The sequence below is a fragment of the Schistocerca serialis genome, chromosome 7, assembly GCF_023864345.2.
Source record: "Schistocerca serialis cubense isolate TAMUIC-IGC-003099 chromosome 7, iqSchSeri2.2, whole genome shotgun sequence".
NCBI classification, from domain to species: domain Eukaryota; kingdom Metazoa; phylum Arthropoda; class Insecta; order Orthoptera; family Acrididae; genus Schistocerca; species Schistocerca serialis.
Window position 1 is genome coordinate 263,310,250 of NC_064644.1, and position 25,783 is coordinate 263,336,032.

Genomic DNA, 25,783 nt, shown 5'->3' on the forward strand with positions numbered 1-25,783 from the left:
TCTAAGCTCTCAAAACTACTTTTTAGTTAAAAATATTATCACAATTATTGTTATTATTATTATTATTTTGTTGTCATTGTTGTTGTTGTTGTTGTTGTTGTTGTTGTCATCACGTGCTTAACGTTTAATTAACTGATAATATTTACTCTATGACTTATCATAAGACTCTAAGTAGTATCATCTAATCAATCACTTGATTACCAAATCAAATGACAAATAATGAAATGTACACAACCCAAATGTACACAACTCAGCTCTTTACAAATTCCACAATTCTTCACAACAAAATCTATTAGCCTTGAGATCATTCCACCCTTACTCAGTTCTCTAATCAGTAAACTATCCTCTCTCATCAATGAAGGAAAAAAAAAACAAATATGTATAGTTAGGATTTTCGAGGAATAGCTGATTTCATTATTGTTTGATGAAAAGTTGCATTTTTGGACATATGTCCCTTTCTCCTGAGACCAGTAAATCAATATTGGATGGACACATCATGCTATGCATTATGAATATTAACCACAGTGTGTAATAACTCATGCCTAAAAGCAACATATTACACAAACACGTTCTGTCGCCGTTATGGCATAGTATTCTGTGGTGCAAATGCTCGGGATGTGAGAAATACGTACAAACTGCAAAAACGAGCCATCAGAATGATGAGAAAGACTCATGAAAGGGTCCACTGCAAAGAGCTATTTAAAAATTGGGTGTTCTGACACTTTTAAGTGAATATGTGTTCAAAACTGCAGTTGTTATACAAAAAACACTGAGCAATATGAAGTAAACAGCTCCATACATTACCATCAAACCACATTGCTTGCACATGGATAGGGTGAACAGGGCTAATACCCAAACCACTATGTTTTACCAAGAAATCAAGATACGTAATAAACTGCCAAAAGGAATCAAGGAACTCTATAAATTTAAAAGATATCTTAAAGAATTGTCACTAAAAATAGTTTTTATTCTTTTAAAGAGTTCATGCAACATAAAATTATTACAAATAAACACACAGCTTAACCAATTACAAAGTAGATAAAGAGGATGGCATATGCTGATAAGCAGCACAATACATTGTAGTTTGTAATTTACTCCATGCAATACAAAACCAAGGTGTATTATTGGAGGATACTTATGATTAATTTCTCTTGTTTGAAACAGGCTCTTTCTTTCCTATGTAATTCAGTGATATGTTAAATATAAGTATATTTGTATTAATTTGTATTATGAATTGCTTGTATATACCGTGTTTTTTCCATTATCTTCTCCACCTCAGTTATATATGGTGTGTGTGTGTGTGTGTCTGTCTGTGTGTGTGTGTGTGTGTGTGTGTTTGTGTGTGTATGTAACGATGACATCCATAGAAAGAAATTTGTCTACAGATGAATGAACAAGTAAATAAATAAATTATAGATCATCAGTTTGTAACTGTCTTCTTTCCAGCTGTGGTCTTGATAATTACTTTGCCATCCTGAGTTCACATATTCTGGAAACCAAAATGGGATATTCAAGATCTTTAGACGCTCTTATGTAAGACTTTTCTTCCCTTCGTGAAATCTTCTCGGGTGATCAGCCGAGTAAAGGCGTCGTCTTCTCGCAACGTTTCGAAGGGTTTCGTACCCATCATCTTCAAGCGAAGATGATGGGTACGAAACCCTTCGAAACGTTGCGAGAAGACGACGCCTTTACTCGGCTGATCACCCGAGAAGATTTCACGAATGGAATACGCCGAGAAAGTCTCAAATCACATTTAAGACTTTTCTTATTGTAATCTCTGTCCCCGTTAATTTTCTCTTGCGGTTAAAGCTCTCCGCTCATTTTAAGTATAAGACAAACTTCACAATTATTGGACGATATTTCATAGCACCTGATAATCTTCGTACCACTTAATGGCAATGGCCCCTGTTAATGTGCGCTTTACTTATTCCAGTGCCTAATTTCGTACCTCGTGTAACCACACACAAGGTAAGTGATTTATGTCTCGAAAGTGTATCCCGTTTTATATCGATATTAGTCGGTCCTGTCGATATTAGTTTAACGGATATCCTTGCTACATTGCTGTATGAATAACATCTGTAAAAGATACGAGATTTAAATCCACGACGCTTGAATGTGTTTGTCAGATGGTAAAGAATTGACGCTGGACATACGTATTAAATGCTGGTGTTGAACTGTTTATGTGAATCGAAGTCATAATGTGCGTGTCAACAGTAGTATCCATTATAACGACCAGTACTTGATTTGTTTTAGATTTCATACCAATTCTCATTTGTGACAACCCTGTTGTTAAAATTAGAGGCGAACCAAATGTTTGACTAGCACTTTCACAAATTACTTGTTTGTTGCGTTCTTTTAATTCATTAGCTTAATGCGACTTAGTAACTTGGATTCGTAGGGCATCTTGATAGTATTGCCAAATGAAAAGCAGTGGCATAGCATCATTGTATTAACTGACAGCAAAGCGAAACTTTCTTAGTGGTGCCTGCTCAGCATATTGTTAATCATTTGCACTGAACTGGTTGAAGGTTAAAAGTGGGAGAATTTACGAATTATGTGAAGACTTCTCTGACGAAATCTGTAAAATGTGCTATGAAATGAGTATGAAAGCTTGAAATAAAACTTTAATTACATCTTATATTGTTTTAGGATTAAAGTGTGAGGTCCCAATTCCTTTAATATGGATTCATCCTTCGTTTCATTTAGCCCCAAAAGAAAACTAAAGAAACACGTGCATAGCAGTGAGTATAAAATTTATTTCAATGTACATTTTCGTTAGTGCATATGTGTAATAAATGTTCATGTCTATTTGCTTTACAGAGATTACCAAATTGTCACTGAGACACACTAATAGAGGCCAGGATAAGAAAGCCAATGCCTTACGTAACAATAAATCCCCTCAGAGATGTGATCGACTACAACAGATGCCTCTTTTTACCAGGATCAGTAATTTGTCGACAGATGATATTCACCGTAAACATTTGGATAAAACATATTTGGACGCAGAGGATAACATTTCTCTCAAAGAAACTAAAATAGAAGTCGCCAAGACAAGCTTGCTGAATGAGGAAGACCATACTCTTCCCTTTGACCCATCTAGGAGGGGTAGTGAGTCTCAGTTTACTTGCAGTGTCAAAGTAGATAACAAGATTAGAATCAGCGAAGACGTAGAAAGCCCTAAGGTAAAGATTGAAGTGAGGACGCCAGCCAGTGTTTCCAGATGCAATAGTACTATAGTGATATCTGAGACTAGCTCTGACGAGTCCAATTCAGTTGCAGCGGGAAAGCCTAAGAAAACTTATACTCAGAATGTAAACATTGTTATCAGTGAGTCTGATAGTGAATCTGAAAGTTCTTCCGAAAGTGCAAACTCTCTCATGAAAAGTGTCTTATCTCGTAATGCAACCAGTACAGTATTATGTTCCAATGATTCATCTGATAAACAATCTGAAATTGAAAAATGGTTGCAGAACGTTTCTACCAAATGCAAGAATAATTTTCTTGGATCCCGGGAAGAACATGTGATATTCCCCAGGAATGAAGTTAATGATCCACAAAAGAGGTATGTAGCTTATGAGTATTTCTTTCCTTCTAATTTTATTCGTGTAAAAATTATCCACCATATGACCATTTTTACAGTGTTTAAGACAAAACAAATGCAGATGTCCGTGTGTGCCACTTAGATATCCCCTGTACTTCGGCCATCAGCCTTTATTTTGCTGCCCAAGTAGCAAAACTTGTTTACTACTTTCGATGTCTCATTTCCTCAACATTGCCTTCTTTATTTTGGCTACATTCCAGTACACTAGTTTTGCTTTTGTTAGTGTTCATCTTATATCCTTTGAAGACATTGTCCACTCCATTCAGCTGTTCTTTGCCATCTGACAAAACTAAGCCATGGCTAACGTAAAAAGTTTTCGTTACTTCTCAGAGTTTTTCTTTGGTTTTCTTATTGCATGCCCAGTGCAGAAATTGAAGACGACTCGGGATAGGCTATAACCCTGTCTCTAGTTTCTCAACCACTGCTTCCGTTTATGCCCATTGACTCCTAGACGTTCTGTCTGGTTTGTGTATAAAAGTTTTATGTAACGTTGTGCTCCTTGTATTTTATCCCTGCTAGCTTCAGAATTTTTAAGAGTATATTCCAGTCAACATTGTCAAAAGCTTTCTCCGAATCTACAAAAGTTATAAGCGTAATTTTACTTTACCTAAACCTAACTTCTAAGATCAGTTGTAGGATCAGTGTTGCCTCGGGCATTCCCATATTTCTTCAGAATCCTAACTGATTATCCCTGATGTCAGCTTCTATCAGTTTTTCTATTCTTAGATAAATAATTTATATCACTATTTTGTAACCATAACTTATTAAACAGTTACTTCGGTAGTATTCAAACCTGTCTTCGCCTGCCTTCTTTGGAAATGGAATTACTACATTCTTCTAAAAGTCTGAGTGTGATTCCCCTGTCTTATCTTACACAACAGGTGGAATATTTTAATCATGCTTGGCTCTCGCAAGGATATGAATAATTACATGGGAAAGAAATATAGTCCAGAAGCCTTGTTTCTTTGGTCTTTAGTGCTCTGTCGAATTCTTGTAGTGTCGTATCATCTATCTCATCTTTCTATAATATTGCCCTAAAGTTTGTTTTCCTTATACAGGGTGTTACAAAAAGGTACGACCAAACTTACAGGAAACGTTCCCCGCACACAAATAAAGAAAAGATGTTATATGGACATGTGTCCGGAAACGCTTAATTTCCATGTTAGAGCTCATTTTAGTTTGTTCTTCCACCTACGCTCAATGGAGCACGTTATCACGATTTCATACAGGATACTCTACCTGTGCTGCTAGAACATGTGCCTTTACAAGTACGACACAACATGTGGTTCCTGCACGATGGAGCTCCTGCACATTTCAGTCGAAGTGTTCGTACGCTTCTCAACAACAGATTCGGTGACCGATGGATTGGTAGAGGCGGACCAATTCCATGGCCTCCACGCTCTCTTGACCTCGACCCTCTTGACTTTCATTTATGGGGACATTTGAAAGCTCTTGTCTACGCAACCCCGGTACCAAATGTAGAGACTCTTTGTGCTCGTATTGTGGATGGCTGTGATACAATACACCATTCTCCAGGGCTGCATCAGCACATCAGGGATTCCATGCAACGGAGGGTGGATGCATGTATGCTCGCTAATGGAGGACATTTGAACATTTCCTATAACAAAGTGTTTGAAGTCATGCTGGTATGTTCTGTTGCTGTGTGTTTCCATTCCATGATTAATGTGATTTGAAGAGAAGTAATAAAATGAGCTCTAACATGGAAAGTAAGTGTTTCCGGACACATGTCCACATAACATTTTCTTTCTTTGTGTGTGAGGAATGTTTCCTGAAAGTTTGGCCGTACCTTTTTGTAACACCCTGCATATACCTCCCATCTTTCAGCTATGCCTTCTTTGCTTAGATTTGACATGTAATCTGAGCTCATAGTATACATACAGGTGTTTGTCTTCTCCAAAGGGCCAAGTGAGGTAGTGCAGTGGTTAGCACATTGAACTTGCATTTGGGAGGATGATGATTAAAGTTCCAATCCAACCTTCCAGATTAAGGTTTTCTGCAATTTCTAAGCGACTAAGGTGAATGCCAGGATTGGCCCTTTTAAAGGGTCTGTCTAATTTCGTTCTTCATCCTTCCCCAGCCTGAGCTTGAGTTCTGTGTCTAATGACCTTGTCAATTGTATGTTATACACTAATGGGTTTAGTGTTGTAGGATTGCCGGATCCAATGATGTACACTATACCACTGACTGCACCCAAAGAGCTTGGAAAACTAAGATGTTGATGATCAACTTGGTTGATAATTGCCACATTAACACCGTCCCCTCCCTAGTGTGTGGAGACAAATATTAGGTCATACATGTAAAGGAAGCACCTGGGGGAGGGAGGGGGGGTGAGGGAGGAGGTTAAACAAAAACAAACAATATATGGGTCATTCCATGTCAGTTCAACCAGAGGCTCCAGCTCATAGTCTGATTTGACTCAAATTCAGTACACTAATTCTACCATGTGTGGAACACTCGTGTACAAAGTATTAGTTTCCCCTGCCAATTAGTTCCAGAATTATGACTTGTGAAAGGAGGTGGCGTGACTCGGAAATTGCAACCCGCATCTGGCAATCTATCTTCAGACCCAAATTCGGGTCGTAATAACTTTGGAACTATTCCACACAGTCCAGTGAAATTTTTACATCCCAGTAACATCCATTTAGAGAACACACTCCATGAATCGAAACACCAACAACATATTTCTGAGGGAAAATAAAAAAATCCAAAATGTGATTTAAAAAAATGTAATATGTTAAAAGATACATATTGTAGGTGCCCTCTATGCCAAATATAGGCTAATTCACTCAAAAGGGTATAAATTTTTTTGTGGTAAGCTTAATGTGGCTTAAACACACACAGAACTCATCATGCCCATATCAGTCACAAAAACTGAGTTACATGCACACGAAAATACAAAAATTTGAAAAATTACCTGAAAAACATCGATTTTCAAAGTGTGGTAGCACAAAACGGACAAGTGGTATCCAAGCCAAATTTCACACACTGCATAAGTTGACCATAATGATATATATCTCAAAATTTCAGCATGTTATTGGTAGACATTTGCGTACAGTGGAAGTTGACAGATGTATTTGGCGATGTGGCCATTGTTCCACAACAAAATTTTGTAAAAACATATCGGAAACTGTTCTGCCTCTTCTTATCCTCTCCCACAACTGTTTATTCACTAAGCAACAGCATATAGACAGATTAACACAACCTATCATTCATGTTTACTGCACCTTAACTGCTAAAAACCAGTTGATTGTGCTTCAAACAGAAGTTATCCCACACTTTAGTTACTGTACTCTGTACACTGAGTGGCAAATTGTACTGTCTTCTTGACACTGTGGTAGGAACTGGAACTGTCATAACAATATGTTCAAAAGGAATCCAACACCTGTCTGCCAAACGTGGCCAATAAAATGATCTTGCTGGTCCTGTTGGTGCCATGAAGTTCACAAATACGCCACCTTCTGCTTCACAGCACTATGCAACACATCCTAAGTACCATTTGTCATCATAAACAGCAATAACATAGCAACCTGGTAGTATGTTGCTGCTTTTGCTTCTGAATTCTGAGTCAGACACACTGTGAAGACACATGTTGTGCATGAACCTATAGTTATAACCAGACAGTCTGCTCATCTGCACATTGTCAGGGCCCGCTGGAGAGAAGTGATGATGGCTCCTTGTGCCTGCAACAGTTTTAACGTGTTCTAGTCTGCTTTTTAGCAACTCTTCAACTGATTTCACCTCATCTTTCAAAACATAGAATGATTGTATGCCAGAGATATTTTTCTGTACCCAGGTAAATAATTGAAGAGGTGTTAGAATGTGACCTTCTGTAGGGTGCTGCAGACTAGCTCGTAATGTCATGCGCTTAATGGTAGCACCAATACCAACCGTCACATACATTTTTACCATGACTTGTTGCGAAAAAATTCCAATCTGCGTGAATCTGAAAATCATGGCAATGCATGCATAAATTTTGGAGATTTTTACAGTTTTTGTACTGACTAGCTGCCCCATCACTCTGTAGGGTGATGTCACATGCACATGTAGCTCTGTCACAAGGCTGGGAGTAGGTAACATCACAAGAGTAGGAATGGTCGTCACTCACCCGCAAACCATTCGAGGCGGGTGTAGCAGGAGGTGGGGGCTGGCTTGATGGAGTGTCGAGCAGTTCTCCTAGAGCCCACGCCAGTTTGAGGCAGCAGAGAGATACGGTTTAAGGTGTACTGTTAATGAGCACTTTGAACATGTTGTTGTGCTGCAAGATGACTTTGTGTGGGCCAGAGTACGGAGGGCTGAGTGCGACAGTGTCATTGCGCACCATGATGCGAGTGCACGCCGCTAAGTTTTGGTGCAGGAATATGGGGGGAAGTAAGTGCAGCTGAGGAGGGGCCACACAAATGTTAGTGATTAGCTGCTTAACATGCCTGACGAAGGTTGAATCGCAGATTTGATCCAGAGGGAGTGAAGGCTCAACTAACTCTGCTGGGAGTGTGAGGGGTTCTCCGTATAATACTTCCACCAGAGATGCGCCAAGGTATTCTTTGTATGCTGCCCGAACGCCTAACGTTACCCACGGTAGGGTGTCGGCCCACTTGCCTTCATGGCAGATCAGTGAAGCTTTAAACTTCAGTGCCAGCATTTGACAGGCCCGTTGCTCTGAGCATGGTATGCTGTTGTTCTAAGTTGTTTCACCCCGCACAGTTCACAAAACTGCCAGAAAAGGGTGGACTCAAACTGATGACCCTGATCAGAGGTGATTGAAGCTGGGCAGCCAAAGTGAGAGATCCACAATAATAAAAGGGTTGGGGCCACCGTGTCGGCTGTAATAGTAGTGAGGGTATATCTGTCGATGGCGTCTGTATATAATGGAAGGAGTGGGGGGGGGGGGGGCTACAATCTCTCTCTCTCTCTCTCTCTCTCTCTCTCTCTCTCTCTCTCTCTCTCTGTCTGTGTGTGTGTGTGTGTGTGTGTGTGTGTGTGTGTGTGTGTGTGTGTCAAGTCGTGAATACTATTAAAAATGTCCCAGTGGAGAGGTGCAGGAATCACCAGACGTATGCATTCTGTTGAAATATTGCACCAGATGGGTGACAAGAAACCAGAAAGTGTCTAACTCAAGTTTGAGTCCTGTTTTAGTATCGGAGTGCAATGCGGCGTAAATGGCAAATAGTTCTCAGTTGAAGGTCGACCATTTGCATAGGGAAGTGGACAGTTTGTTGGAGAAAAATCTGAGTGGCTGTATAACAGAACCCACAGTTTGCTGAAGTACTGCCCCAACTGCTGTATCACTTCTGTCTGTAGTAAGCGAGATTGGAGCGTGAGGGATGGGGTGAGTGAGCGTAACAACCGTCTGTAAGGCTGACTAGAGGTTGTCAAGTGCATGTCGCATGTCGGGAGTCAACATGACCGCCCAAGACCCTGAAGTCTTTTGGCTTGCAAGAGTGTTCATCAGTGGGGTTTCTGTTTTGGCAGCTTGGGGAAATTGTTTGCGGTAGTAATTTATAGTTCCTAGGAAGCAGCAGAGGCTTTTGAAAGTCTTTGGGCAAAGGCACCGTACTAATAGCCTCGACCCGTTCTGGTACAGGGGAAGCTGCTGTCAGAAACCATGTGGCACAGAAAAGTGACACTAGTGTGGCAGAGTTGTGACTTAGCATTGTTTACCACAACACTGTTTGCTTGTAAGAGGGACTCCATAATTAAGTGGAGTTCATGTTCGTCGAGTGAGGAAGAAAAAAATTAACAAATCGTCCAGGTGCGCATACACAAAGTCCAGTTTTCCAACCAATGAGTCAATGAACCGTTGCCATGTCTGTGCGGCATTTTTAAGGCTGAACGGCGTAAACAGATACTAGAACAATCTGGACAGGATGATGGCAGTTTTTTCGATGTCTTTGGATGCCATTGGCAGTTGGTGGTACACCTTGTGACAGTCAGTTGCACTGAAAATTTGTGCTCCATGCAGTTGGGAAGTAAAATCTTGAGTATTAGAGATGGGATAATTATCTAAAATTATTCTGTTGTTAATCGCTCAATAATCTCCGCAGAGAGAGAAAGTATTGTCTTTCTTAGGTACCAAATGAATGGGTAACGACAACTACTAGAAGGGTGAATAGTCTAAAAGTTCCTGAATAATCGCTTTGGCATGTTTAAGTTTTTCTGGTTTTAAACACCTGGCCTTTGCAAGCAGCAGTGGACTTTCCATGGTATTGATGCTATGGACAGTACCCTTGTTGATCCCAAACACTGACGTGGGTGATGGACCCACACCTGATGAAGTATGTATAACCTGTAATGCACATGTTTGTGTGTCCCAGGCAGGAAGATAAGCATCAGTGATGGTGATCCACTGGTAGTCGCTGTCGTGGAGCTCAGTGGGATACTTGGTGGTATCGTGAGCACAGCTTCTGCCCGATAGTAGAAATGTCACGCGGCATCAGTTGCGGGTGTGAGGAGGTGGTGCGGGAGCTGGGGCCGTGGCCTTATGTGACAGTTGGGTAACGTGCTTACGAGCATCCGTGAGCTTGGCTTGCACTGCGGCAATGTGTAAGTGAGGGCTTTGCTGTTGTCCCAAAGCTCGTCATTGCATGATTTGAGAGAGAGCATTTCAACAGCTGCTTCAACTAGTACGTACAATAGAGTGGTGCTCTCTGAGGAGAGGGAAGAAATATCAGAACCAGTGGTACAGTCTGCTGAGTTAAAGATTAATGTACCTCATTGTAAGTTAGGAGAAAGAGCATGGCCTAAGAGAAAACCCTGAGCACGGGTTCAACCACGTCGGTGATAATGAAATTCCACTGTAAGAGTGTGTTAATGAATTGCTGTTGAAAGTTTAAATTAGTTATGTAATGAGATTGGATCAAAAAATTATTGGCAGCTCGAAGTGGGGGCAACCACCAAAGTGGGAATGGAAATAACACGAAGCAGAGCAGTGCGTAGTGTTATCCGTCGACCTGCCTGAGGTCGAATCAGCGATGGAGGCGGTAGTGTTTGTAGATTCCTCAGATGGTGCCGCCGCAGTAGAGCTGGTACGCAAGGAGTTACGGCAACGGCTACCAGGCGGCGTTGGGTCGGCATGCATGCACAGAGTGATTTGTGTGCACTCTGTAACAAATGATGGAAACTGCAGCACAGCTGTGCCAACCCCTGAAGCTTGAGGGGCCCCTGTGAAAGTACGCAGGGGTGGCAAGATGGTGTAAACCTATTCTGCGATCTTCAGTTTAGCGTCCAGTGGGGCTGAAGTTAGACGGAGAAAGTGAATTTGACCTTCTGGAGGAAGTTTGAGCAACCAGGTGGTCCAAAGTGTAGCGTCCGGCATATGATGTGTGTCAATCGTAGTGCAGAGGTGCCGCCAGAGCTGTGAGGGGGATCTGGAGTCCAGCAACTCGTGACTGATGATGATGCGGATAGCTTCCTCTGTAGATCTGGAGAGGTGCTAGACGATGGTGCATTGGCCGAATACATATTTGTCCATAGTGAGAGGCGAAGCCACAAAATCGCAGGCAGGCCCGGTTCATCATGGATGTGACACAGTAAGCAAAAGAACTAGTTGTCATGAGCGATGCCATGTAGCTGCAGTACATGGTTGACCAAGGCAAATCATGTGCATGGGTGGTCCTTGTGAAGGGGCTGTAGTTTAGGTGAACGGATGGGGGAGTCTCAGTGTAATGATTTGTTGGAAACTGCTGCTCCCTGTTTGTAGCTCTACAGCGTAACTGGCTTGAGTGCAGTGGTGGTATACCAGTTCACGACATAGTAGGCGCAGCTGGCTCGACCGTGGTCGAGAAATGAGTCGGGCATTCGATGGAGTAACGCCATCAGGCGTAGAGTGGACTGGTGAAGAGTTGACCATAGTCAACCGGTGTGCGGAAAAAAACAGAGTACAGTTCCTGGGCCCCTCTGCTACCAATGCATTGAAGTTGTTGAAATAGTCTAACATTGCAGAACAGATGTGGCAGGGATGGCGTGTGCCATTGGATACACTCTTAAAGCAGATGCTGGTAGTGTGGGGTGGGGAAGTAGGAGGGGATGGCGCAAAATCCGTAGTTCCAGGATGAACATGAAATTTCCTGGCCTGAGCGTCTGGCTTGATTTGTAATGCCACTGACCCCAGCCCACGTGTCGCCTAGAAACAAGACACTGCGTCTTTCACATACAAGTGTCCTAGAGCCTGAGGTGAAGAAATATTAACACACAGGCATCTGTGAGATGTGCCTGAGTGGGGTCACGGTATTAGTTTGGGAACGTTCCCTAGCTGCGTAACAAAAGCAGGAATGGAAATAACACCAAGCAGAGTGGTGCGTAGTGTCGTCTGTCGAGTTGCCTGAGGCCGAAGCGGCAGTGGAGGTGGTTGTAGTTGTAGAGCCCGCCAACGCCAGCCTTTGTTGAGCACTCGGTAAACGTGGAAAGTTCACATTCAGCGTAAAACGTTCACATGCAAAGTTTTGTGCACGAAAAACATTCTGTTGGTACGGAACGCTGCCACACAATGGCAGATTCATGTAGGATAATGAAAAGTTATTATATGTACCTGATACCAGCACATGTGGCTGTGGAAATGTAGAAACACCATTCTGTTGAGTACAGTTAGTTGTTTTTAAGAAACTGCATCAAATTACTGTGAACTCGAGGTGGATAATTGGAAAATGATTCCGGGGCGTCCACTGGAAAATCTAGGTGGTTCGTGTGCAGTGTAGCAGGCTGCAAGCGGTCCATCGTGTAGTGCACGACAGAACGAGAGTTCGTTGTAGCACCCACGAATAAATGATTCCCAGTACACACGTGTTTACAGTTTCGCACAAGACCACAGGCTGCTCCCAAAGAGCTTGGAAAACAAAGATGTTAATACGTGACATGGTTGATAGTCACCACAAACTTAATAAATTTATGTACAGAAGTCTTCTTAAAACATTTGTTGTACTGTGTTATGTTTAGACATAACTGCTTCAAACAAATTAGGGTGCTACCATGGAAATCAGGCTGGTATCATCGAATGCCAAGCTTTTTGTGGACTGCTTGGAAGAAGCACCTCTGAAGAACCAGAAGCTGGGCACTCTGGTTTGGTACAGATTTATCAGTGCCATTCTTGTGGCCTGGACTGGTAAAGAATTCCTCTGCTTCCTGCAAAAGCTTTAGTCATTTTTCAAACTCAAATTTGCCTGCTTCTTTTCCAAGGTCAAAGTAATATTTCCTTGACATAGACTGCCACCTCACTGAAACCCACATCCAAACCTCAGTCCATATAAAACCAACCAATAAGCAATAATAGCTACACTGTGACGCATGCTGTCCCTTCCACATCAAATGCTCCCTTACAGTATACACTGTGAAATCAAAAGTATCTGGACACCTGGATGAAAATGACTTAAAAGTTTGTGGCGCCCTCTATCGGTAATGCTGGAATTCAATATGGTGTTGGCCCACACTTAGCCTCGATGACAGCTTCCATTCTTGCAGGCATACATTCAATCAGGTGCTGGAAGGTTTCTTAGGTAATGGCAGCGCATTCTTCATGGAGTGCTGCACTGAGGAGAGGTATCAATGTCGGTCAGTGAGGCCTGGCACGAGTCGGTGTTCCAAAACATCCCCAAAGTGTTCTATAGGATTCAGGTCAGGACTCTGTGCAGGCCAGTCCATTACAGGGATGTTATTGTTGTGTGACCACACCACCACAGGCTATGCACTATGAACAGGTGCTCGATCGTCTTGAAAGATGCTATCGCCATTCCAGAATTGCTCTTCAACAGTGGGAAGCAAAAAGGTGCTTAAACCATCAATGTAGGCTTATGCTGTGGCAGTACCATGCTAAACAGCAAGGGGTGCAAGCCCCATCCATGAAAAACACAACCACACCATAACACCAGTGCCTCTGAATTTTACTGTTGGCACTACACACACTGGCAGATGACATTCATTGAGCATTCGCCATACCCACACCCTGCCATCGAATCGCCACATTGTGTACTGTGATTCATCATTCCACACAACGTTTTTCCACTGTTCAATCGTCCAACGTTTGTGCTCCTTACACCAAGCGAGGAGTCGTGTGGCATTTACTGGCATGATGTGTGACTTGTGAGCAGCTGCTTGAACATGAAATCAAACTTTTCTCACTCCCCGCCTAACTGTCATATCATAGTACTTGCAGTGGATCCTGATGCAGTCTGGAATTCCTGTGCGATGGTCTGGATAGATGTCTGCCTATTACACATTAGGATGCTCTTCAACTGTTGGCGGTCTCTATCAGTCAACAAACGAGGTCAGCATGTTCGCTTTTGTGCTGTGTCCCTTCATGTTTCTACTTCACTATCACATCGGAAACAGTGGGCCTAGGGGTATTTGCGAGTGTGGAAATCTCGCATACAGATGCATGACACAAGTGACACCCAATCACCCGATCATGTCCGTGAGTTCCGTGGAGGGCCCCTATCCTGCTCTCACAATGTCTAATGACTACAGAGCTCGGTCGTATGGAGGACCTGGCAGTAGTTGGCAGCACAATGCACCTAATATGAAAAAACATATGTTTTTGGGGGTGTCTGGATACTTTTGATCTCATAGTGTATGTTTCTGGTGTGACTGGATACTCTTGATCACATAGTGTAGGCACCTACAGCAAATCTACTCTTCTGCTAAATCTGTGATATTTCTGGGAAACTTATTAGCATGTCCAAAAGTTTGGACATCCTGACAGAAAACGATAATGCTGTAGAAAGAATTAAAACTATATGGGATATAGTGAAATAGGAGACAGGACAACCAGTCCGTGTAAAAGATACCATACTTGTCATTTAGTTTAATGTTGTGACTAATAATTCAAAAGTTACAAGTATTTTTAACAATCACTTTATAAATGTAGCATCAAAAACAGGATTTAATGGTTCATTTGAAGAAGCAAGAGACTATATTAAAAAAGTCATTCACAAAACTTTAAGCAAATAAAAGTACTACCAACATCCTTCACAAAACATTAATAGAATTCTAAAATTTCTAAGATAGAAATTCTAACAGCATTCTGAAGAGTTTTTTCTAACTTAATGTTCTTAGTAGTATATCCTTAGTAATATATGTAATGCATGATTGGCTCAAGGAATTTTTCCAGGCAGATTGTAATGTGCAATTGTTAGACCTCTGTGTAAGAAAGGTGACAAAGACAGTCATCCAGGTGCTTTACTGACATTGTTTTCCAAAATAAAAAACTTAATTGTTATGGAACTGATGGCTTTACATGCAACTAGTTACATAATATGTAGCAAACAAAATCCACTACATTGTGCTGTATAATCCAAATTGTGTTTGAAGTAGAGAAAACTGTAGTGACTAGGTAAAGATCACAAAAGGAGTCCCACAGGGTTCAACCTTTTGGTCCACACGTAATCCTTGTATATGTGAATCACATTCCACTGAAAATTCATAGAGCAAGAATTGATACTTTTTGCAGATATTAGTGTTGTTATAAATCATATTAGAAAGCAGCAGAAGCTTGTTAATGATGATTTTCAAAGAATTAAGTACACTGTAGCCGAAAAAAAGTGTGTGTGTGTGTGTGTGTGTGTGTGTGCGCGAGCGCGCGCGCGCGCGCGCGAGCGCGCGCGCGAGCGCGAGCGCCAGTACGAACAATAACTAAGAATTATCGTGAACTATTAAGCAGTTCTATGAAAATTATTCTCCTTCATCTCTGTACGACAAATACACAAACAAACACATACATACATACATACATACATACATACCAACAATTTATGTAGGACGTGGATAGGAGTCAGTAAACAGGATAGAGTGATCCCAATTTTTGAGTGTACAGATTGATGAAAACTTGAACTGGAAGAAACATATCACTGAGCTACTGATACAGTTAAGTTCAGCTACTTTTCTCTTTGCGTAGTTGTTAGTCTTGGAAACAAACAAATTAATCTTATGGCACATTTTGCATATTTCCACTCAGTGTCTTTCGAAATAATTTTCCGGGATACCCTATCACCTAGAACAGCGGCCTTGATTGCACAAAAGTGAGCAGTAAGAATAATATGTGGTGTTTACCTGGTCATCATGTAGGCACCTCATCAAGGAGTTAGGCATCTTAACTGCATTACAATACACATATTCCCAAAAGAAATTAATCATAAATAATGTAGCACAATTGGAGAGGATTAGTGACATCCATATGTATAACAATAGAAGAAAAATTACCATTATTAAAGCAGTCTGTGGCAACAAAATTTTTTGATCATATGCACCATACCAAGTCTGGCAGGTAGCAAAGCAAGTTTTAAACCTAACGTTAAACAGTGGTCCTGGACAACTCCTATTCAGTGGGCAAATTTTTAATGGAAAACTGTTATCCTGTAAACTGACTCAGTTCACATTTTGATAAAAGAATATTTAGTTTTCTAGGGAATATGTTACTAACTCTCCCACCTATACAACCACCTCTGTCTGACTTTCCTCTCACAACTGTGTCAAAGATCTTATTCACAAACAAATCTCCTGTGCAGTATCCTGCTCCCACTTGCAAAATACTCAGTACTGCCCAAGTCTTGAATGCCTCAGATACTATTCCACGAAGGGCAACACTTTTTAAAGTCGAGCCTTGAAATGAAACAATCTCCCCCTGATATCCAGCCCACACCAGCCTATTGTTGCCCTCCCCCCAACATCCTAGAAATACTATTAGATGTCCCCAAATCACTATCCCTATACAAAGGTTCATGCCCTTTGCAATTGTTCTCGCAGCAAAACCTTTGTTTGTACTCACTTGCTACCAATTATTCCAACCCTACCACTAGTAAATCCTTTACTATGAAAGCTAGAGTTACTTGTGAAATCACAAATGCTGCTTATGAACCAACTTGTATCCTCTACTTAGTGTCTTCATCTTCATTCTCTCCCCCCCCCCCTCTCTCCCCCCCCCCTCCCCCTTCCGCCCCTCCCTGCTCCCTAATCCACTAGTTTTTACTTGCACTTTCAGCTTACTTTCCCTCTCTCTGATCCATCCTTACTTTTAACACTGTCATCTCTAGAGTGAAACTGACACGGTGCTTAACTCTCTGCTGTCTCCACTGATCTTTTTTAGTCCCTCTCTTATCCATGGGATCTCTGTGGCCTGCTCTTATTTTTTAACCCTCCCTTGCCTATCCCTCTCCCCTCCCCAAATAATGAACTAATAGTTTCAAAGGTAGGGTACTGTGTGTACTTTTTTGTGTGTATCAGCAGTTCTATCGATATGTTCTGAAGATAAGTACTTGCTAGCAGTTCCCTTAATAATATTAATAATAATAATAATAATAAAATCCACTTTGTTGTGGTGACACTGATATTTATCATAGTTTGAGGTCTAGGTCAAGTTGAAAGGTGAAAAACTGGGCGAGAGTTGGTGAAGAATGTGGCTGTAGATTGACCTGCAGCACAGGCTAATCTTTATGTACTCAACTTATTTAACCGCACTTCCACGTGTAATACACTTTCCATTATAAAAACTGAAACAAGGTAAAGCCAGAAAATGTATGTTAGATAAAGAACAAGTATCGTATGATTTTGATGTATACTATGTGCACATATTGTACATAAACCATGAAATACGGCGAAGGTGGTAGGGGGGGGGGGGGGGGTAGGGTCAGAACCCGTAGTAGCCGCCAGCCGGTCCCCAGTGATGGGCAACCCGTCCACAACCCGCTGCTCGGCAACATCCAGATGGAAACACAAAAGTTCGTCCCTATCGAATGCCAGGTCAGGACCCTTGGGAAGGCGAGACAGTGCATCAGCATTCGCATGTTGAGCCGTCAGCCGGAAATAAATCTCATAATTAAAACGAGACAAGAAAAGTGCCCAACGCTGGAGACAGTGTGCAGCCTTGTCGGGAAGCGACGTTGATGGTTGAAACAAGGAAATAAGTGGTTTGTGATCCGTAACAAGATGAAATTTGGATCCATAGAGAAAAACAACAAACTTATGAAGAGCATAAATAATGGCCAAAGCTTCTTTTTCAATTTGAGAGTACTTTAGTTGGGCATCCATGAGCGTTTTGGAGGCATAAGCAATGGGTTGTTCAGAACTGTGAGAAAAACGGTGCGCAAGGACTGCACCGACCCCGTATTGAGAGGCGCCCATGGCAAGAACAAGATGTTGGCCAGGTCAATAAGTAACCAGGCACGGGGCCTGCTTCAGCATAGTCTTCAATTTCTGGAAAGCCGCTTCGCATGACGCGGACCAGTGAAAAGGCACGTTTTTATGCAACAGGCGATGCAACGGCTGAGCCACCGAAGCAGCAAACAGTAAAAACTTGTGATAGTATCTTATTTTCCAAAAGAAGGCCTGCAGTTCCTTAACAGATGTAGGGCGAGGAAGGGCATGGATCGCAGCGACAGTTTGCTGAAGCGGACGAATACCATCCCGAGAGAGTTGAAACCCCAAGTACGTGATAGATGTCTGAAAAAATTTTGGTTTCTGAAGATTACACTTAAGACTGGCAGTCTGTAGGACATGAAAAAGTGTGTGGAAATTTTGAAGATGTTCTTCAGTGGTGGAGCCAGTGACAACAATGTCGTCCATGTAATTTATACACCCAGGGACAGTGAGCAACAATTGTTACCTCAGCATCAAATTGTCCCAAGACAATTCTCATCCCGTCCGGTAAGTCTCCCCTGACCCACAGTTGTGTGTGACTTTACTTATATCTACCCCTCTTCTTAGACCTCTCCAGTCATTTTCCTTCACCCCACTCCCTTCCCCATCAACCCTCCTTTCTGAAGGAGGACACACTGGCTCCAAAGCTTGCATAATTATAACCTTTTATGTGTGTTCTGCCATTGCTTGGTGGGTAGATTTTTTATCTGCCCAATTAAACTATTTTGTCAAAAATTGATTGTTTTCATTGTTACACGGCAAAGTTTTGAATCACTAAAGCTGTGGGTTCACTTGTCATCAGCTTTGTGACTGATGGTAGAAGAAGACATTTAAAATTGCTAGTTGGATAGCAGTTTGACGTCAGTGCTTTATTGGATGGAATCTTGATTTACAATTCAGTATTGTTGATGAATTAGCTTTATCAGTGTACAACAGTATAGTAAAGTTTTGTTGTTGTTGTTGTTGTTGTGGTGGTGGTGGTGGTGGTGGTGGTGGTGGTGGTGGTGGTCTTCAGTCCTGAGACTGGTTTGATGCAGCTCTCCATGCTACTCTATCCTGTGCAAGCTTCTTCATCTCCCAGTACCTACTGCAACCTACATCCTTCTGTATCTGTTTAGTATATTCATCTCTTGGTCTCCCTCTACGATTTTTACCCTCGACGCTGCCCTCCAATACCAAACTGGTGATCCCTTGATCTCTCAGAACATGTCCTACCAACTGATCCCTTCTTCTAGTCAAGTTGTGCCACAATTTCTCTTCTCCCCAATCCTGTTCAATACCTACTCATTAGTTATATGATCTACCCATCTAATCTTCAGCATTCTTCTGTAGTGTCACATTTCGAAAGCTTCTATTCTCTTCTTGTCCAAACTATTTATCTATTTATGTTTCACTTCCATACATGGCTAGACTGCATACAAATACTTTCAGAAACGATTTCTGACACTTAAATCTATATTCGATGTTAACAAATTTCTGTTCTTCAGAAACGCTTTCCTTGCCATTGCCAGTCTACATTTTATATCCTCTCTAGTTCGACCATCATCAGATATTTTGCTCCCCAAATAGCATAACTCCTTTACTACTTTAAGTGTCTCATTTCCTAATCTAATTCCATCAGCATCACTCGACTAAATTCGACTACATTCCATTATCCTCGTTTTGCTTTTGTTGATGTTCATCTTATACCCTCCTTTCAAGACACTATCCATTCCGTACAACTCCTCTTCTAAGTCCTTTGCTGTCTCTGACAGAATTACAATGTCATCGGTGAACGTCAAAGTTTTTATTTCTTCTCCATGGATTTTAATACCTATTCCGAATTTTTCTTTTGTTTCCTTCACTGCTTGCTCAATATACAGATTGAGTAACATTGGGGATAGGGTGCAACCTGTCTCACTCCCTTCCCAACCACTGCTTCCCTTTCATACACATCGACTCTAACGGCCATCTGGTTTCTGTACAAATTGTAAATAGCCTTTTGCTCCCAGTGTTTTACCCATGGCACCTTCAAAATTTGAAAGAGAGTATTCCAGTTAACATTGTCAAAAGCTTTTTCTAAGTCTACAAATGCTAGAAACGTAGGTTTGCCTTTCCTTAATCTAGCTTCTAAGATAAGTCGTAGGGTCAGTATTGCCTCACGTGTTCCAATATTTCTCCGGAATCCAAACTGATCTTCCCCGAGGTCGGCTTCTACCAGTTTTTCCATTCGACTGGAAAGAATTTGCGTTAGTATTTTGCATCCGTGACTTATTAAACTGATTGTTCGGTAATTTTCACATCTGTTAGCACCTGCTTTCTTTGGAATTGGAATTATTATATTTCTCTTGAAGTCTGAGGGTATTTCGCCTATCTCATATGTCTTGCTCACCAGATGGTAGAGTCTTGTCAGGACTGGCTCTCTCCAGGCCGTCAGTAGTTCTGATGGAATTTTGTCTACTCCTGGGGCCTTGTTTCGACTCAGGTCTTTCAGTGCTCTGTCAAACTCTTCACGCAGTATAGTATCTCCCATTTCGCCTTCATCTACATTCTCTTCCATTTCTAGAATGTTGTCCTCAAGTACGTCGCCCTTGTATAGACTCTCTATACACTCCTTCCACCTTTCTGCTTTCCCTTCTTTGCTTAGAACTGGGTTTCCATCTGAGCTCTTTATATTCATGCAAGTGGTTCTCCTTTCTCCAAAGGTCTCTTTAATTTTCCTGAAGGCAGTATCTATCTTACCCCTAGTGAGATAAGCCTCTACATCCTTACATTTGTCCTCTAGCCATCCCTGCTTAGCCATTTTACACTTCCTGTTGATCTCTTTTTTGCCTGCTTCATTTGCTGCATTTTTATATTTTCTGCTTTCAGTAACTAAATTCAATATTTCTTCTGTTACCCAAGGGTTTCTACTAGCCCTAGTCTTTTTATCTACTTGATCTTTTGCTGCCTTCAATACTTTATCCCTCAGAGCTACCCATTCTTCTTCTACTGTATTTCTTTCCCCCATTTTTGTTAATTGTTCTCTCATGATCTCCCAGAAACTCTGTACAACCTCTGGTTTAGTCAGTTTATCCATGCCCCATCTCCTTAAATTCCCACCTTTTTGCAGTTTCTTCAGCTTTAATCTACAGTTCATAACGAATAGATTGTGGTCAGAGTCCACATCTACCCCTGGAAGTGTCTTACAATTTAAAACCTGGCTCCTAAATCTCTGTCTTACCATTATATAATCTATCTGAAACCTGTCAGTATCTCGAGGCTTCTTCCATGTATACAACCTTCTTTTATGATTCTTGAACCAAGTGTAAGCTATGATTATGTTGTGCTCTGTGCAAAATTCTACCAGGCGGCTTCCTGTTTCATTTCTTAGCCCCAGTCCATATTCACCTACTACGTTTCCTTCTCTCCCATTTCCTACTACTGAATTCCAGTCACCAATGATGATTAGATTTTTGTCTCCCTTCACTATCTGAATAATTTCTTTTATTTCATCATACATTTCTTCAATTTCTTCGTCATCTGCAGAGCTAGTTGGCATATAAACTTGTACTTCTGTAGTAGGTGTGGGCCGTGTCTATCTTGGCCACAATAAGGCGTTCACTATGCTGTTTGTAGCAGTATATACACACTCATATTTTTTTTATGCATTATTAAACCGACTCCTGCATTACCCCTGTTTGATTTTGTATTTATAACCCTGTATTCACCTGACCAAAAGTCTTGTTTCTCCTGCCACCGAACTTCACTAATTCCTACTATATCTAACTTTAACCTATCCATTTCCCTTTTTAAATTTTCTGACCTACCTGCTCGATTAAGGGATTTGACATTCCACGCTCCGATCCATAGAACGCCAGTTTTCTTTCTCCTGATTACGACGTCCTCCTGGGTAGTCCCCGCCCGGAGATCCGAATGGGGGACTATTTTACTTCCGGAATATTTTACCCAAGAGGACGCCATCATCATTTAACGATACAGTAAAGCTGCATGCCCTCGGGAAAAATTACGGCTGTAGTTTCCCCTTGCTTCCAGCCGTTCGCAGTACCAGCACAGCAAGGCCGTTTTGGTTAGTGTTACAAGGCCAGATCAGTCAATCATCCAGACTGTTGCCCCTGCAACTACTGAAAAGGCTGCTGCCTCTCTTCAGGAACCACCCGTTTGTCTGGCCACTCAACAGATACCCATCCGTTGTGGTTGCACCTATGGTACGGCTATCTGTATCGCTGAGGCACGCAAGCCTCACCACCAACGGCAAGGTCCATGGTTCTTGGGAGGGGAGTAAAGTTTTATATATTATCATTTATGTACAAGATCACAGAAAGTAAATGATTAGTTTCTAAGAATGCTTCAATTGAATAGAATTCATTGTATTTTACCCACATTTGTAATACCCTTTTACATTTATTTAGTAATAATGAACAGGCTTAGTATGGTAACTTAATGAAAAATGCTTAAGTGCTTTTAGGTATTATGAACTGTAGCAGTCCTTCAGCACAGCTTATCGTTGAATGTTCCCATGTTTTCTGTAGCATATATTAAACAGTTATATATGTACAGAATAGGTACATTCATTGAGCTAAGATGTTTATTAAAGTTTTTGCAGGGCTCTCTGGGTGCTAATCCTAATAGACAACTGATTGCTTTTTTCTGCCATGTGAAAATACATTAGCCCATGGAGAATTACTCCATAGCAATATTCCATACTGCAGTTCGACGTGGAAGAAAGCCAAGTATGAGCAGAGTAACAGTTGTTTATCCATACTTTTTTAGTTTATGCAGTAAAAAGTGCACAAGCTTATTTGCTGCACAGATAATTCGCATGCCCTTGCGAAGAGAGTTTTTGGTTGTAATCATTTCATGTAATTTCAGATTTATTTTCTTTTTTAATTACATTCAGATTAAAAATTAGTCCCTCCCGCCTTGGTAATGCACAGCTGGTTGGCCTGATGCCACTGGCTAATCATTTGCATCATTATATAATTTTCTAGCTTGCATATTCAGCTCTTCACTCGAAATGATTAGTTTACAAGAAAAAATTTACAGGCTACAAAGTTGCTGAGTTTTGCATAATTTCCTACAGTAAATTTCCAGCAAGGTCAAAGTGACAGTTCATAAACTGCTTTGGGGAGAGCAGCAGTTATGGAAGGTGAAGACCTTTCTGTGGTACACAGTGTAGTAATTAAGCCTGCACTATGGTTTTCTTACCAAGTATCACAGTGGACAGTGGCGTGTCAATCCAAGAAAGTGTCGTAGGCATGCCTTGACTGACTAGACTGATTCTTCACTTATTTTGGCACATACAGACCCCAACATATCACAGAAAAATGAAAGATAGCTTCATATTTAAGCCTGCCAGGAAATATGCCTGAAATTGTTAGATAATTGCAAACATACCATTAGTGGTATTGTCCAGGCAGCCCAAGATTTTAACATTCTGCTGAAAACATTAATATTTTTAGTTATCGCTATCCGTGCGATAGTATGTGCTGCCTGTTCCAAAATGCTGCACATAAAAACGAGATTCTTCTGGGCCTCATAATTCCAGTTATATTGGTGATAAAAAGGTAGGGCCACGTGTTTTGGATATCCGTTGGGCTAGGGGCCATTTGTATATCCTACAGAAGGATTGTCTTAGTGTCACTATACTACAGTACAGGATCAAAATATGAATATTGCATACTTCCTCACGCTTAGGCAAATCGAGCTAACTGTTTGGGTCTAACTGCATACTATGTAGCCTACAGTGGGCTGTCCCTTTCCTTATCTCCCACCCCCCCCCCCCCCCCCCCCCCCCCACCATACCAAAATAGAACTGTAGATTCCAAGACAGCAAACAGCTGAAATTTTTGGTACATTCCTAAGATCCCGATCTTAAACAGTCTTGAAAATTTTCTTGATATCTTTATCCTTTTCCAGTATACATAGGGTCAAAGTTACCCTACCTGGATGCATAAAATAACAAAGTAAAATATGGTGTGAGGTGAAAATGTAGTTTATAAAGTGATGTAGCATGGAGAAAGATAGTGGAAAGTGTCTATTACCATCAGAAGGGTTCTGGAAACCCCATCTTGTAGTACATGCAAAAGTTTTGTGCAAGTAAAATGCTGTCTGAGACGTAAAATTGGTTTTGCATTATTTCAGTTTCACATAACTAAACTATCAAAATTTTACTCACCCATAATGTTCTTGTCACATGAATGGTGTGTCCTGCTGTGGCATGGAAAAGAAGAGAACCAGAGAAAAAGTGCTCCTCTCAGAGCCCAAAAAAGTGAGTATGCTCCTGTTTAAATGCTGACAGCAAAGTGGGGTACCAACTGCCTCATTACACCCTCCTCAGCCCCTTCAAAAATTTTGGCATGTGAACGTATTAGCATTTGAATAAATTGAAAGCACCAGTTTGCTTTTGTTCTACAATATTACTTTTATTGTGTTATGTGGTTTGCCGGCTGGTGTGGCGGTGCGGTTCTAGGCGCTTCAGTCTGGAACCGAACGACCGCTACAGTCGCAGGTTCGAATCCTGCCTTGGGCATGGATGTGTGTGCTGTCCTTAGATTAGTTAGGTTTAAGTAGTTCTAAGTTCTAGGGGACTGATGACCTCAGATGTTAAGTCCCATAGTGCTCAGAGCCATTTGAACCATTTCTTGTTATGTGGTTTTCGGCTTACAAGGCCATATTCAAACATTTAAATGTCTGAAGATGGTCTTGTAAGCTGAAAACTGGTTAACACAATAAAAGTAATATTGTAGAACAAAATCAAACTGGTGCTTTTCATTTATCATAAGGGTCATTCCACACCAAGTGGTCTAAAACTGAAAAAAGTTCCCACCATCATGGTCTCCAATTTTCGTCAAATTTTAACTGTAGCTTTAGTCAAGTGTTGAAGTAAGTTTCCCAAGATTTCAGGCCTCTAGCTGCAATAGCTGCTGATCTAGACCCCCTTGTCTGAAGTGTACTTAGTCCGTGTGCATGCAACATAAAAAAAATGTCATATTTGGAGTCTAATAAAATCGAAACTAATTCATAAGAATGGTTAGTAAGATGCGACCCTGTACAGTTTTTTTTGCTGATTCCAACGAAATTATGTATAACATTACTCATGCAAACCCCGGTCAAATAACTCGACTCAAAGTATACTTCAAAATTTGTCGTGACACAACGCGACAAATTTTGACCAATATTAAGACTGCAATGATTTCCTTGCAGTTGAAGATATGGACTTGAACTTTTGGCCAAGCTTCATGCTTGTGCTAGACATAATGCAGCCGGATTTGCAATGATCCAGGCCATATGGTCGCCCTGCAGTATCTCTTCAAATTAGGCAGTGTCAGCACAAACGGTAAAATTTACCAAAGTTTCAAGCCAATTACTAAAAAATAGTTGGCCTGAATCTGCTTGTGAATAGTATCACCTAAAAGAGAAACTCTTGCTCTACAAGACTGACATTTGTTTTTTTTGCAACGCGACCATTAAGTACTCATTAACTCACATCAAAGTTGTTATATTTTGTATGCGCGATGCACTAATTTTTCTTCATTTCTAGGAATTTGAATCTTAATAGTCGCTTAGAATTACTGATATAATTGGATATTTCATTCGTGTTTTATTCAGTGATTGGCCAGTGAGAGATGTCAGAAGTTAATGAAGAAGAAGAATCGTTGGCCCCCTGTTCAATTGGAAAAGATGCTGCTGCATCGAAGTGCCATGTTATCTTCTATGCTAAGAAGACTGGATTCAAAGCGTTTAGTGATTTCACAGAATGTGACCAGAAATTGCTTGTTTCGCGTTCAGAAGCCAAACTTGACGAAAATTCCATCATTTGCTTCCACCATGAAGCCCTCTTCCTACATGAATATCAAGCGATGCAAAAGAAATGTTGCAATCCATTCAAGAAGAGGAATCACAATGTAAAAGCTGGACTTAGACTGCTTGATAATGAAACAGCTGCCAAACTTTGCCTGTTAAAGAAAAAAGAAGTGATTGATATAAAACCTGGTCAGAAGCTTTGCCCTCGCTGCATGTCGGCACTGAACCAAAAGCTAGAAGATTCATCATCACTATCAACCC

General features: G+C 41.2%; 1 protein-coding gene across 1 annotated transcript in view; it reads left to right on the forward strand.

Annotated features, from left to right (window-relative positions):
* The first annotated feature begins 2,082 nt into the window (after positions 1 to 2,082).
* The window catches only part of LOC126412319 (germ cell nuclear acidic protein-like), a 79,887-nt gene continuing 56,186 nt past the window's right edge, over positions 2,083 to 25,783 (forward strand). The window contains exons 1-3 of the mRNA XM_050081840.1: positions 2,083 to 2,200; positions 2,650 to 2,741; positions 2,821 to 3,562. Of these exons, the coding sequence (XP_049937797.1) occupies positions 2,681 to 2,741; positions 2,821 to 3,562 (803 nt within the window). The 5' untranslated portion in view covers positions 2,083 to 2,200; positions 2,650 to 2,680. The remainder of the gene's footprint in view (positions 2,201 to 2,649; positions 2,742 to 2,820; positions 3,563 to 25,783) is intronic.